The 15,680-nt window shown below is 45.8% G+C and overlaps 1 protein-coding gene across 6 annotated transcripts in view; it reads left to right on the top strand.

The window, feature by feature from the left end:
* LCP1 (lymphocyte cytosolic protein 1) overlaps positions 1-15,680 on the top strand; it is a 106,065-nt gene that overhangs the window by 62,744 nt on the left and 27,641 nt on the right. For 3 of the 6 annotated variants that reach the window (XM_077855673.1, XM_077855676.1, XM_077855674.1), the window contains 4 exons: positions 11,601-11,687; positions 12,240-12,403; positions 12,586-12,715; positions 14,208-14,340. In XM_077855673.1, the coding sequence (XP_077711799.1) occupies positions 11,624-11,687; positions 12,240-12,403; positions 12,586-12,715; positions 14,208-14,340 (491 nt within the window). In that variant the 5' untranslated portion in view covers positions 11,601-11,623. Of the gene's footprint in view, positions 1-3,180; positions 3,322-11,020; positions 11,177-11,600; positions 11,688-12,239; positions 12,404-12,585; positions 12,716-14,207; positions 14,341-15,680 lie in introns of those variants that run through there. The other 3 variants (XM_077855675.1, XR_013356009.1, XM_077855671.1) reach the window with 3 other exon arrangements.

Here is a 15,680-nt window from a genome sequence, read left to right as displayed (position 1 = left end):
GCAGGTATAGGGTTTAGTACTATTTGTGGTCTCGGGCATCCACTGGTGGTTGGGAACATATATCCCACAGATGAGGGGCGACCACTGCATGGAGAAATAGGGTACCCCTTTCCATTTTGTCTTTTTGGACAACTTCAACTGGTTCTTTAAGATGCAGCTCAGTGAAGGTCAGTATCACCTTCTTTGGACAGCTTGCCCTTCTCTTTGGGGGCAGAGCTAAGGGCTTCCCTGTCTTTGCTCCTACAGCACCATGATAATAACCCATTTTGAGTGCAAAGGCCAGGATGGCCTCTGAGTTTCATAGGCGCTTGCCTTCAGGGACTGGGTGTCCTTTCAGAGCCAAGATTGGCTGCTCTTCATCTTTGCTCTTCATCTTTGCGTTTCTCACCTAGGAGAAGGCCAATGTGATTGGATGGCAGGCATGGAGCTACTAATGGAGAGGATCCCTTGTGCCCCAGAGGCAGGAGGACGGGCAGGGATGGGCAAGAGCACACTGCTGGTGGTCTCGCTTAACCCTTCCCTCAACGTGTTGAGGCATTGAAGAGAAGAGACATTTAGAACTTCTCAAAAGAGCCCAGGAAGAGCCCCAGTCCTGGGTAAAATCTTCCAAAGTGTGTGTGTGTGTGTGTGTGTGTGTGTGTGTGTGTCCGTGACCATCATTAACATGAAGTCAGAGCTGAGGACCCCCAAAGGAGAGTAGGGAACCTTAAGATACAGAATCCAGTGGTCATGGGGGCAAGGAAAGGTGCCACCAGTGAGACCTCCATTGTGTTGGCCTGCAGTGGGGCAGCATAGGCTGCTGTCCCCTACCCCTGGGCTCCGGTGTAAGCACAAGGCTTCCCCAGGTCATAGCAAGGTGACCCTTGGCCACTAATTAAAATCTCAGTTCCCTTATCTATAAGGAGGAAATCATAACGATGCTCCATAGGATTGTGGCGCCAGTTAAATGTGATAATGCGTAGAAGACACTTAGCACTGAGAAGCCGTTCAGGAAACATTAGCTGGCCTTCCCATTTGTCATTTGGCTGTCGTGTTCTCGGACTCCAACATAGAGTGGTCATTCTATGGAGAGGATAAGGATTAATCATCTGCATGAGTAAGAAAAAAGACTGAGTTGTTTCTACACATCTCCCCATCTGTGGAAATCCAGGCCAAATGTCACTTCTTGTGGGGGCCACGCCTGGCTCTCCAGGGCAGACCTGTTTTCCCCCTCCCTCTGTTTTCTAGTGCCTACAATACACTCTCCCCACCCACCCCCTCCTAAACAGGGCAGGGCCACATCCCATCTCTGTGTTGCCAGCCTCTGACCCAGAACCTGCATAGAGTAGGTATTTGGCAGATATTTATTGAAAGAAAAACATGTACAGATAGAGGAGTTGGTTCAGTAGCAGATATCTAGAATTACCAGAGGATGAATTTCATAGTCCAGAGAGTGATATGCAAATTCCACCCCAGTGGACCCTCACGTCCATTCCTCGCCGTTTCCTGTGGGCTCCTGGGTCACTGAGTTGGAGCATCCCGGCTAGTTTTGCCCTCCTTTTGGTCCCTGCTCTGTCTCCACAGTTCCTGTCCTCTCACCTCAGCAGGCCTCAGCTCAGAGTCAGACGCTCTACTTAGGGACCCACTGCCAGGCACCACAGGCCGCCAGCAGGGCTTACAGCTTGAAGGAGCTCAGCACCAGACTCTGCTACCCTAGGCAGAAACCCCCTGGTGGCCGGTGGGGCGAAGCCATTGAGCCTTCCTTGGCCAGTTCAAAGACAGCCTAGGGACACTAGCCTCTGTTCAGTCCACGGATCAACTCACCAAAGTCATTTTTCCAGCAAAATGGTTTCACAAAAGTTGAAGGCCTTCACTTGCTTGCTCTAGGCATTTGTCCTTTTCCACGCGAGGGATATTATTCACATGTGCACAAGAATATCATCATTAAACTCCTCAAAGGAGGTGATTGCAGACTTCTCAAGCCCTACATGCCATCAGTTGGTGAGTTTATTCACCTGCCTGCCATGTGGCTGACGCAGAGGGAGCTCTATGAGGTGACTTCAGGTCTAGACTTCCAGTGATCTCATCATCTGCCGGAAGAGCCACCTGCCCAGGTCAGGACCAGAGCTCAGAGTCAGGGACCAGGAGCTCACTGATCCCCACCCAACAGCGAGGAGACCAGAATGTCTAAAATCATGCTGATCATTTTTAGAAGTCTGAGGGTGCCATTTTAGTATTTATATGTGAATTTGGCATTCTATCTTTTGAACATTGTGCCTCAGGGTGAGCTGTTTTAACGTGGTTTGGATTTTTTGGGTCGCGAAGGAAAATCAGAGGACCTAAATGCAAAGGCAAGAAAAAAAAAACCCAGAAGAATGCATTCACCTGGGCTTGATCATCGTAACCTGGAAGGTGTCAGTTGTACGTGTTCATTGGATTTGGCACGTTTGTAGCCTAGGACCTAGGGCCTTGGTAGCCTGGCGGTGCCCTGTTAATACCTAGATTAAGTCCTTCTTCAGGTACAGGAAACACATGAAATTATGTTTATTAGATATTTGAAATCATAGGGGAGTTATTCCTACTGGATGTTGAGCAGGACTGACCAAAAGAACAGTCTTACATCTTGAGTCTGAAAACTTACAAAGGAAACGGGAAAATTAAAGAGGTGTGGACTCCAGTCCCGGTGAGCTCCGTGACAGCATCCTTTAACTTGGGTGTCATCTTATTCCTCTGTGGTAGGAAGAGAGTGGCTGGATAGGTGATCTCTATGGTCCCCTTACCTCTGCATTCTAAGACTTTGTTATTCTTATGTCATCATTTAAGGAAGTTGGCATAGACCCAGAATATAGCAAGGGAAAACTATTAAAGGTTTGGAAGACTACCCCCCCTAAAAAAAAAAAAAAAAACGAGTTCAAAGAATTTTCTTTTTTTAAGGCTTGGTGGCAATCGCTAAGGCCTGTGACAAATTTTTATGAATTGAGCAGCTTCTGTAATTCCCTCTGAGCACAGCCCAAGAGAGAGGAAGCTTTAATGGTATCAGAAAAGATTTAGGTTACAGGTAGGGATACGAGACACCAGTGAGGTTGCAGCGTTTCCTTATTTGGATACTTTTAAGAAAATAGTAGATGGTTCTCTTTCTGGGACAGTGTGCCTACAGCCTTGCCTAGAAACTGGGAGTGAACTGGATCAGCGTGTCGCAAGCCGTTCACACTGACGTCTCAGAAAGCACGTCCCACGTGCTGCTCTGGTAACTTCCCTGCTCTGTGCTGAGCCGCCGAGCAGCAAGCATCTGCCTTGGTCAGTGAGGAGAGGGTGCAGGACTGAGATTCACCTGCTGCTGAGGTAAGAGCAGGAGCCAGGCGGGGCTGGGAGACGCTGGGGCCTTTTCAGAGGCGGTGCCCCCAGAGAAGGCACATCACGGTGCCTGCTACAGCTCCTGATAACAACCCCTGGCCCCATTTCTAGGCTCCTTTGAAATTCCCCTTCCGGGGCTCTGACTGGTGCATACCCTTTTCTGCACCCTATTGACTAACAGGCTTTTGGACCTTTTCACATGGAAGGGGTGTCATCTCTCGGGTTATAGGCAAGGAAACAGGCCCAAGGAGGCAAAAGGAAGCCTGATATTACATGGACAGGTAGGACCCTAGGTCTCCCAGGCCCCATGCTCCCACCAGTTATTTGGGGTATGGTTTCCTTGAAGATGTGCGAATGTATAAATGATCTGGAGACCTTTTTTTTTTTTGCACGGCTCATTTAGATGTTTGCTATTTTTACTTTTTGGTAAGTTTCTGTGCTCATTTCTTACTCTTATCTAGTCCTTCTTTCCCTCTCAGCCCTGTTTCACTTATTCATTTTCTATCTTCAAAGCTTTTCGCGCTGTATGAACCATTTTGCAGTAAGTGAGCTATAATCTCTGCACCACATTTGAAACTCGACCTTTAACTGTGGGCTTCACGAAGCCCGGGGCTCTGTAACCCTCCCATCCCTACAGTCCAGCTACCAGAGCAGTGCTTTGCACTTAGACTCACAGATGATGAGAAAGAATGAATGCATGAACAAATGGCGAGTGAATGGTGTCTGATATTGAGGTAATTGAATTGTAGGTTACTACTGGCCTGTAATCATATTCAGCTTTTTTGAAAAGATCCAATACCCTGAACGTTCGGTGGGGAAGAGTCTGGATCTTAAAGTCCTCGTGGTAGGATGTAGAATGAAGGGTAGCTGTGGATTTTCAAGGCATTAACACCAGAAGAGTCATTGTCTACACCCCAGGGAAGGAGACCACCAGGCATCGAGGGCCTCCACAGCCCAAGCCTGGAGTATCATCCCCTCTGCTTGCAAGAGGTTTGCTCTGAGTCACATCCTTAATGGCTCTGAGCAACTCGGTAGAAAACAGGAGGCATTAGGGCTGTGCTGGGGGAAGGGAGGCGGGAGATGGGCACTTCCCAGTTGCTGACGGAGCCCGGCTCTGCGTGCTGTGCTCTACACGGCTTCCAAAGCCCCTCAAGTGTGATCAGACCACAGAGGCTCCCAGAACAACACATTCACTAGATCTGGAGTGGTCTCGCCTGCTGGCTTCCCGTGAGAGTTTACCAGGCCCGAGATAGTGAGAAGAGAGCCACTGGGTCCCTGCCCCTGCCTCACTGCTGGATTTTACCCCCCAAGGCCACAGAAAGGGGAATCCTATGCTCTGGAGAAGCCCTTGGGCAAATCAGTGTATCTGCACAGAGAACAAAGACAACCTAAAGGAGATTTTGACTTGACAAAAGATGTCATGAGAACTCCCTTTGGGGCTCCTGTGTGGCTCAGTGGTTGAGCATCTGGCTTCGGCTCAGGTCATGATCCCGGGGTCCTGGGATCTAGTCCCACATCGGCCTCCCCACGGGGACCCTGCTTCTCCCTCTGCCTATGTCTCTGCCTTTCTCTCTGTGTCTCTCATGAATAAATAAAATCTTAAAAAAAAAAAAAAAGAACTCCCTTAAATGGTCATCTGTATTTGAGGCTACTTAATTGGCTTCTTAAAAACACAGTCCTCTTTAGAATACATTTTCAGAATCAGCCTTTATGGAAAACTTTGGAATGGTACCCCCAGAACATACAGGGATTCCTGCTGGTTAGATGCTCTGCAGTGACTACTTTGTACCAGGAAGGGGACACAATGAGCCGGAGCAAGGCTTCTTCCTCGTCTCATAGAAGTTTAGCAGGATGGCTTCTTAAAAACTCTCAGGGGTTTTATTTTTGCTTGGGACTCCTCTGTGTTTTATGTTCCTCTTCTTCAGGCAGAAAGGTCTGGCACCAAAGATTGCAATAGGAATGATGTTTTCGATTACACGTTGTTTTGGATTAACTGTTCATTCAGGTGTTTGGAAGTCATGTGGTTTTGTCCTGTTGACGTACTGACACAGTCGAGGTGAAGCTAGGAATCTGGGTCCCGAGTTTCCAGTTTTCCTTTACCCACTGTGTCAAGTTGCAAGGAAAGTAGGACACGCTCAAAAGAGTCCCTTGGCAATGTGATGCTAGGTTACAGATGCCGCCCTGGTCCTGGCAGTTATATAACTGGGCATCGATACGGCGAACCTAAATACTGACCAGCACACCACCCCCACGTCTCAGGAGTGGCTCCAGCCCGTGAGCATCTCGCTCTGGGCCAGGCCGCCTTTTTCCGTCCCTTCTGTGGCTTTTCGTCGTCAGTCAGGAAACTCCTCAGAGAAAATTCAGCTTACAATTTTGCATTTATTTTTAGAGAATGTATTTCCTTCTGTAAATTCTACAGCACTGTGTTCTGTTGTAACCTCCTACCGACAGTCTCCATATTCCAAATTTAGGGAACTTGAATTAGGTGCTTTTATTCTAAGCAGTCATTATCAGAAAACCTCTTTCACTACTGGTCTGGAAAATACCAGCCTCCTCTAAGCTGAGACTCAAAACTCAACTTGACCTCAAGAAACGAGCCGGTCTTGTGGCTTTTTGCAATTTGGGGAGGGGGGAGGGCGGTTCTTTAGTTTTCTTGAGTCTTTAGAAATAATCTTGCAAAAGTGAACGACCGGTACTTTCTCTGGCCAAATGTCTTGGGATTTAATAGCTATTGATTTAATGAATGTAAGTGCTTACAGGAAAACTAGCAGCCAAATGTGACTTAGATGAATGGTTTGAGTCTGTCTTCTTAGATTTATGATTTCGGGCAGTGATTCAAAAACAGGGTCTGAAAATTCACCACTGATTTGCAAGAGACCTTAACATGGTTTCTGGGAGGGCATAGTTGGATGATGCAGTCATTAACAAGGGAGAAAAAATTACAGCGGCATTTATTCAGCCACAGAAGGGAGGCAATCCTACCAGGTGCGACAACGTGGATGCACCTTGAAGGCATCATGCAAAGTGAACTAAGTCAGACAGAGAAAGACAAATATCTGATCTCACTCATATATGAAATCTCAAAAAGTTGGGGATCCCTGGGTGGCTCAGCAGTTTAGCGCCTGCCTTGGGCCCAGGGCATGATCCTGGAGACCCAGGATCGAGTCCCACATCAGGCTCCCTGCAGGGGGCTTGCTTCTCCCTCTGCCTATGTCTCTGCCGCTCTTTCTCTCTCTGTGTCTCTCATGAATAAATAAATAAAATCTTTTAAAAAAATCTCAAAATGAAAAAATAAAGAAGAATAAAAACAAAACAACTAAAATTAAACATACAGAAGAAGAAGGAATCGGACTTGTGGTTCCTAGAAGTAGATGGCGGGGGTGGGGATTTGGAGGAACATGATCAAAAGGTCCCAACTTCCAGCTGTCTGATAAATCCTGGGGTGTGATGGACAACACAACGGCTATAGCTCGCCTTGCCGTGTGGTTTTGAGATTGTTGAGTGTGTGCTGTCATCATAAGAGAACGTGTTTCCCCATATTCTTTCCTTCTTGCTTCTTATGGGACCTGCTCGGGAGAGTGGATGTCCGCTGAGCCTCTTCTGAGGGTATGGAAACCACCCGATCGGGCCATACGTCTTAAACTCACACGGGGATGTGTGTCAGTGATTTCTCAGTAAAACCGGGAAAAACTCAAGGGGGCCGCCCCCCACGCAGGAGCGGTAGAGCAGAACCCAGAAGCAACAGGCCTTCAGGCGCCCCATGCTCAGCGCGTCCCTCCTGCAGCAGGTTCTCCCGGGACCACAGCCAACGTGCTGCCAGTAATTTGCAAACTGAAACCCTCCTCTTCCATCCTTGGGAACCTAACATTGTGAGAACCCGTACCTTCGAGCGTGCGTGAAGTGGGTATAGTTTTTTTCCCATGCAAACACATGACTGTGTAAAGTGCCTCATCTTGGATTCCAACCCCGGCCATATCCTCCTTAGACGTGGTGTGACCTGCATGTTCTTCATCGCCTTCGCTCCTGCTTCTCTGCTTCGGGAACATGCTGCCAATGGCACGTTCAGTTCCATTAGTTGAGGGGTTTCTTCTCGGTTACGGCCTGTGGCCCTGTTCGTGGTACCTCCGTGGGCTTCTGACTCTGCTCACCAGCAGCTACTTTTAAAGCTCCGGCCTTGTTTGGGGAACTTGTACACAGACAAAGCATTCCATCTCATCGGAACTTCAGTGTTCCTACCTATAAGGGGAAGGAGTTGTGATAAACCATTTCCCAAGTTCCTTCCACCTCTAAAAGTTTGAGTTTCCAGGACTTACTGCTCTTTCTGATAGTAGATGAGACCCTCTCCAGATCGCTATTCATGCTGGGCCCAAACAACACAGTGTCATAGCAACCTTGGCTGTTGACTATTCCTTCTCCAGTTCACCTTTTTTAAAAGGTGTGTATTTTAGAAAGAGCATGAGGGTGAGGCGTGGGGGGAAGGAGAGGGAGAGGGAGAGAAGCTCAAGCTGACTCCCCACTAAGTGTGGGGCCTCAGTGCTCCATGCTCAGGGCTCTCTGCAGAACTCAATCTCACATGATCTTGAGATCATGACCTGAGCTGGAACCAAGAGTTGGTCGCTCAACTGACCCAGCCACTCAGGCGCCCCATCCAATTCCCCTTTTGAAATAAATTTTGCTTTAGCTCTTAAATCATGGAAGGATTTTGGATTTTTAAAATGTGACAGCTGTCTCACTCCATGGCTTCTCCAAGTCGATCTTCCCCATTTATGAATCTCTCAGAAAAATATAGTTATCCAGATGCTCAGGCTTTCCATCTTGACCTACTTGCCATGGTTTAAAAAAAAAATCACATGGTTTTAGGGACGCCTCGGTGGCTCAGCGGTTAAGCATCTGCCTTTGGCTCAAGGCATGATCCTGGAGTCCCTGGATCAAGTCCCACATCAGGCTCCCTGCATGGAGCCTGCTTCTGTCTCTGCCACTCTCTCTCTCTCTCTCTGTGTGTCTCATGAATAAATAAAATCTTTTAAAAAAATCACATGGTTATTAAAATAATGCTTTTTTTCAACCTCCCACCCCAAATTCTTTAATTTAAACAGGCCATCCAATTTCTCTGCTAGCTAAAACATTCTCTCTGATTTTTCATTATACCATGATCTTTAGATTTTCTTTCTCACCTAATACTGTAACTCTTTCATTTATTCTTTGGCCCTGCTTTTGACTCTTAAAGCGTAGTCTACTTTTTGCCTGTATTTGGGATTTTTCTCCCATCTCTTACAGTGTCTACCATCTGAAACTCTATGTCAAAGGATAGGGCTAGGGGCACCTGGGTGGTTCAGAGGTTGAGCATCTGCCTTTGGCTCAGGGCATGATCTTGGGGTTCTGGGATCGAGCACTGCATCAGGCTACCTGCATGGAGGCTGCTTCTCCCTCTGCCTCTCTCTCTCTCTCTCTTTCTCTCATTGTCTCTCATGAGTAAATAAATAAAATGTTAAAAAAAAAAAAAAAGGATACTGCTAAGTTTAGACTCAGAGATTCCATTCATTCTTCTTATCCTTAACATTGCTTCATGCTTTCAGGGCCCCTAGATCGGTATAGATGTGCCTCAGCTGAAATGAGGAGCAGCGCCTGGCTTGTAGGAGGCATTCAGAAAATATCTGTAAATGAATGCATTTCTCTCATAATCCCATGAACATCCACGAGCCAGGAAGTGAAAAGACACTGAAAAACAAGAAAGGCCAGCCAGCTTTGGGGCTTTAGACCAGATTTTATCAAAGATCTTGTGAACTATGATGGAGGAGAGCCTTCTCTTAATGTATATAGGGAATATTTGTAAAGGGAGAGTCAGGCTGATTTAGTCACAGGGATTTAGTAAAAGGTACAAAGTCAAAGCCTTGATTTCCTAACACATGAAAGCACGAACTTCCTAGGATACCTACCTAGGTTCTCTGTGCCATAGTTTTTAAACCTCCCACGGAGTATGCACGTTAGCTGGCTAATGAATAATTGGTGAGCAGTCGTATGGGAGGACAAAAATGAATACCTAACACAGGTGTGAAGGCATCAAACCTGCATAGATAGCAAGGGTGAAAAGAAAAGAGCTGAGAATTAGCATCCTGGCTGCTCTTCTCCGTGGCTGTGTGATCTGAGGGATGTGTGCTAACTTCTCTGAGCTTCTGTTTCCTGTTGGACAAAGTGGGAATATATATCTTTCTGCCATCGGATTTCATCGAGGGATATTATAAGAAACACAGAGCTTGGGCAGCCCGGGGGGCTCAGTGGTTTAGTGTCGCCTTAAGCCCAGGGCGTGATCCTGGGGTCCCGGGATCGAGTCCCACGTCGGGCTCCCGGCATGGAGCCTGCTTCTCCCTCTGCCTGTGTCTCTGCCTCTCTCTCTCTCTCTCTCTCTCTCATGAATAAATAAATAAAATCTTAAAAAAAGAAAGAAAGAAAGAATTATAGTTACATGTAAAAACACCCCATCATCCACCCTTTCACCCCCACTCATTCATCCCTTCCCCACCAGGAAATCCAGTAAGCTGTACTGGAACTCTGATTTGGAATATTCTGGTGTGGGGCACCTGGGTGGCTCAGTGGTTGAGCCTTTGGCTCAGGGCGTGACCCTGGGGTCCTGGGATTGAGTCCTGCATCGGGGTCCTCCCAGGGAGTCTGCTTCTCCCTCTGCCTGTGTCTCTGCCTCTCTCTGTGTGTCTCTCATGGATGGATAAATAAGATCTTTAAAAGAAAAAAAGAAATATTTTGGTGTGATTTAGCCAGGAGCATGGAGAATAGAATTTCCTTTCTGTTTCATTCTCTTTCTATCCGCTAGAGGGCAGCGCAAGGACAGGGAAATTAACTCCTTTCTGGAAAAAAAAAAAAAAAAAAAAAAAAGAGCACCTAAAAAGTCCCTCAGGTTCCCATAGATGAATTATTAGCGGGTCAGGTTCCCTTCCTCCTTCTCTGAATATTTAGAGAATTTGAAAGCTCCCTTTAAAATGATAAAAGTTGGATCCCTGGGTGGCGCAGCGGTTTGACACCTGCCTTTGGCCCAGGGCGCGATCCTGGAGACCCGGGATCGAGTCCCACGTCGGGCTCCTGTGCATTGAGCCTGCTTCTCCCTCTGCCTGTGTCTCTGCCCCTCTCTCTCTCTCTCTGTGACTATCATAAATAAATAAAAATTTTTAAAAAATTAAATAAAATGATAAAAGTTATCTTTTGGCTTGGCCAAACATATTCATTTTAAATGTGAACTTGACATCATCTCTAAAAAAAGATATTTATGTAAAAACTGAGTGTCACCGTTGTGTTTTGCCGTGTAACACGCGACTCCAAGACTCAGTGATTTAAAGCAACAATTGTTTTATCCCATGTCTTGATTCTGCTTGTTGACGAGGCACACAGCCGGGTGATTTTTCTGCTAATGTGATGTGACAGGGACTGTGGACATCCAGGGTCTCCAGTCAGCTGGGATTTCCAACGCGGCCTGCCCTGGAGCATGGCAACTGATGCTGGCTGCCAGCTGGGGGCCCAGCCGAGGGACTGTTAACCAGAGCACCCAGTCATTGGCTTTTTCATAGGCTTTGGGTGGCCTACAACATGCCACCCACCGCTCTCTCCACGCCCCTTGCAGAGGCAGACGAGAATCTTTCATTGGCTTCTTCATGTGGCTTGGACGTCTTGCAGAATGGAACTGGGTTCCTAAGAGGGCGCATCCTAAGAATGAGCATCCCAAAAGGAGCCAGGAGTTTCCAGTCTCAGACAAGGCTTCTGCTGCCTTCTCGGTGGTCAAAGCAGACACAGGATCAGCTCAGATTCAAGGGGAGAGAAATCAGCTCCGGCTCCTGGGGTGAGGAGCCATCTGTATACACAGGAAAGGAGAAAGTGGTGAGAGCCAACTGGAGACCACCACATGGACGGTTAAGAATAAGGCTATTTCTTACATGTTGGAAAGGTAGTTAGAAATCATGAGGGAGGCAGAGGGTTCTTTCTTCATTTAATAAATGAGGATTGCTGCTTAATGTGGTAGTTTAGGAATTAAGATGCACGGGGGCATCTAGGTGGCTCAGTGGTGGAGCATCTGCCTTTGGCTCAGGTCGCAATCCCAGGGTCCTGGGATTGAGTCCCGCATTGGGGTCCTCCCGGGGAGCCTGCTTCTCCCTCTGCCTGTGTCTCTGCCCCTCTTTCTGTGTCTCTCAGGAATAAATAAACAAACTTAAAAAAAAGAATTAAGATGCACAAAAGTCATTCCTTATATTCTTTTGCTTCTGCAGATCTGTTGCCTAAAGCAATAAAAATGGCCAGAGGATCAGTGTCCGATGAAGAAATGATGGAGCTCAGAGAAGCTTTTGCCAAAGTGGGTGAGTACACCGGGTGGCTCAAGCCACACAATTCTCCTCTTGACTGAGTAGCTTCGGGACAGATTCGATGAAATGATAACATAAGTAAAATAGGGCAAGTGAAAGGAATACGGCGGCATTGGCCAGAGGAGCTGGGGGGACTTAATTTTGAAAGGTCCACTTTAAGAAAATTAGTTCTTTATCAAAATATGGCCTGGACCCTTTCACACCTGCAGCTCTTCTCATATTTTTTGTCTTGTCTGCTTTCTTTGATTTCCTGGTTTTTCTTTGTAGCTCTAAGCTTGTGACTTATTTTCCCATCTGTTCCTATCAAAGTCCCTTCAGATTCTGCTTCCAGGACCTGTGTCGTGACATGATGACTCACGGCGGTTGGGAGCGACACCGATGTGCATCTCTCATAGACACGGGCCTCCCGTGAGACCCTGGCTCTTGCATGGGGTCAGGCTCTGACCCCTGAATGACTGCCTCTCCCGCGCACTCCCCTCCCATCTCGCCTGCCCTCACCTCCTCATCCCATTACCTGCGTTGGGTCAGCACGTCCTTGCCTTGCAGATACCGATGGCAATGGGTACATCAGCTGCAATGAGTTGAACGACCTGTTCAAGGCTGCTTGCTTGCCTCTGCCTGGGTACAGAGTGAGAGAAATCGCAGAAAACCTGATGGCTACAGGTGATCTGGACCAGGATGGGAGGATCAGCTTTGATGAGTTTATCAAGGTGAGTACGATACAAGAGATACAGGAGATACAAGGAGATGCATCTGAAACTTAGAATTTGAAAAAAAAAAAAAATCCAGAAATACGTTGCCACCCTCCTTGCTTCAACATCACGTATTCCCCCCTTTGTGGTTTTCTTGATCACTTGATTGGGTTTCTTAAAAGTACACTACGTTTCTGCAGGTTTTTCATGGCCTAAAAAGCACAGAGGTTGCCAAGACCTTTAGAAAGGCAATCAATAAGAAGGAAGGGATCTGTGCGATCGGCGGTACGTCGGAGCAGTCCAGTGTCGGCACCCAGCACTCCTATTCAGGTAGGCGGTCCCCGTGGGCGTGGAGTGGAAGTGGGGCGGCTGCTGGCATGCGGAGAGCCTGCGGGTGGGTAGTAGGAAAGGGGGCCATATGGAAAGAATCTGTACCTTCTGGGGTTATGTATTCTAAACCTGGTGTTTAAACCTAAGACAAACCAAGACAGAAGCCAACACGAGTTTATTGACTAATTCTGATCCTAATTCTGAGTCTAACACTGGATAAATCTCAGTAGTATTTAAAAAATACATTAAGGCTGCAAGAACTCTTTTGTGAATCTTACGGATAAAATGAACTACTCGAGTTTCTATTTCCTCCAAACTTCATGATTCTTCTCAATGCCTAGTCAAAAAAAAAAATTGTATTTTCACTGATTTGGAAGAAAGTTGTATATTTCTTCTGAAGGCTGCCGTCCAACAGCCTTAAGGGAAATTAAAAGTTCAGACAGGGTGGTGATCCAGCAAATCCCAAGCTGAGTTCTTCAAAACATTATCTGATCTGAAAAGTAAGTCCATGGTTGAGTATGGTCAGTAAATTGTGAACACGATGTTTAACCTCTTACGCTTAAAGCCAGAAACTATATAAATAGGCATTATGAATCTTCAAGGCAGTGAGGTGCTGTGCAGTGCTTCTCAAACTTTTGTGACTCAAGATTCTTCTGAGGGGACCCTATGGCTTTCAGTGACACGCTATGCCGGCTGTAAGGCATAACTTGAGGGGTTTTTTGTGTTTTTTTTTTAAAGATTTTTATTTAATTATTCATGAGAGACACAGAGAGAGAGGCAGAGACACAGGCAGAGGGAGAAGCAGGCTCCATGCAAGGAGTCTGACACAGGACTTGATCCCGGGACCCCAGGATCATGACGTGGGCCGAAGGCAGATGCTCAACCGTTGAGCCACCCAGGTGTCCCAACTTGAGGTTTTATTAAAATTTCCCAAATCAACTTCTGGCAGCTTTACTGATAGGAAAGAAAGATTATATCACAAAAGATTTTTTTTTCATAGCAATTTCATTATAATTGTATCAAGAAACTCAAAGATATTACAGGGGATTATCTGTGATCATCCCACGTTTAAATTGGCTGGGCTAAAGGCAGCCTGAGTTTTATCCTTAGCATTAGATCATCTTCAGATATAAATTATATCTAAAAATAAATAAAAATAATCTTTATTATTTATATATATTTATATGTGATAGTTACATATGATCTCTCTCTCTCTCTCTCTCTCTCTCTCCTAAATATGCCTGGCATATATTTTATGACCTGGAGTGAATAGAGATTCTGTGCCTATTCCCCAAGTCACCTGATATTTTTTTAATGTCAAAAAATGTGAGATGATAGGCTAAGGGACCAGATCATATCTCAATGTCTCTCCTGGGCATGACAATCTGAGATCTATGTGTATAATTTGGTTTATGAAAAAATAAAAATAAATAATTCGGTTTATGTCAGATTTTCATTTTGCAGATAAGTCATTTTTATCATTTACTTGCAGAGGAAGAGAAGTATGCTTTTGTCAACTGGATAAACAAAGCCCTGGAAAATGACCCCGACTGTCGACATGTTATTCCAATGAATCCAAACACGAATGATCTCTTCAGTGCTGTCGGGGATGGCATTGTCCTTTGGTAAATAACACTTGGTTTCCAAAGGTTTCCCTGGAATTTTCTGGAATACTAAAAATTCATTGTATTATCCTAGGCCAACTTCCTTTTGGTGCTCAGCTGGATCTGAAATGCTTTCTGGACTTTACTTAGCACATCCTTGAAAAGCAAATTAATTTCAAAAGCAACTTATAATGAGAAATGTAAAACTAGTATTTCTTGGTTGGAGGAGAGGGATGCACAGCATAGAGACAAATACAGATAGAGATGCAATAATACAAGGCCTTAAGCAATTATTTTTGGACTATATGCCATTTGGCTTCATCTGAACATGACCTACCATGAAAATAGATAGATTGATAATGGCAGCATGATAATTGAAGAAATCCAATGCAAATCCTTAAGTAAAGGGACTTTTGAGTAGTACATACCAATGCTGAGGACACCTAGGAAAGGACGAATGTTTTTGTCTGCAGAAGACCTCTACACAGATGGTCATGATGGTGTCTTTGAAATGCTTCGGTGGCTCTGGCTTTAGTGGCTTCTAATGCCATTGTGAGGCATGGCATTGGTGAAGAGCCTTGAAATGCCCAATCTCAGGTGGGCACAGGAGTTGAAGAGGAAGCTGGGTAGACGAGAGACTTAGAACCCCCCTCCCCTGCTCTGAGCAGAACAATTCTGCTTTCTAGTATTTTATTTATTAGAGTTCACCCTGAGATTTCATTTTTAAAACTTTCAACTGCCAAAAAAAAAAAGACATAAAAAATATAGCCTACAGGATCAAGTCCTAATTCCCTAGGTTGGCACCCCACACACTCCATCATCTTTCCTCAGTCTCCTTCTAGCTTTACCTCCCAAGACACCTATGACTCAGGTACCCCCCAGGATACTGAGTGAGTGGCTGCATTAGTAACTGAATGCAACAGCAACCAGACTTAACTCTTCCCCATACACATCCTGCTTCTAACTGCAGCTGTGGCTTTGCCTTTTATTTTTCTTTTTGAGAACACCGTTCTGCATCCTCTCCTCCTATAGAAATCCATTTACACCAAAGGTTTCTGGTCTATTCCACTCCCTCAGTGGTCTCTCCCTTCACCGGGTTCTTAAAGCACATATTTGCAGTCCTTTGGAGGCCATTATAATGTAACTTTTCATATCCATATATTTTGTCTCTATAATTGCACGATAAGCTTTTTAAGAGCAAGGTTACTACACATGTTCTAAAGTCACCCCTGCTTCCCATCATCTCCCAGTGGTGGGCTTCTAGATCACCAACAGTTTCAGCTTTTTCAAATCATGATTTATGAGTTTGCTTTGCCTGAATTGCAATAAAGCATCTTTTATTGAAATATATGTATGCACAC

The sequence above is a fragment of the Canis aureus genome, chromosome 17, assembly GCF_053574225.1.
Source record: "Canis aureus isolate CA01 chromosome 17, VMU_Caureus_v.1.0, whole genome shotgun sequence".
Taxonomy (NCBI): domain Eukaryota; kingdom Metazoa; phylum Chordata; class Mammalia; order Carnivora; family Canidae; genus Canis; species Canis aureus.
Note: the sequence above shows the minus strand (reverse complement) of the source record. Positions and strands in the feature narration are given on the sequence as shown.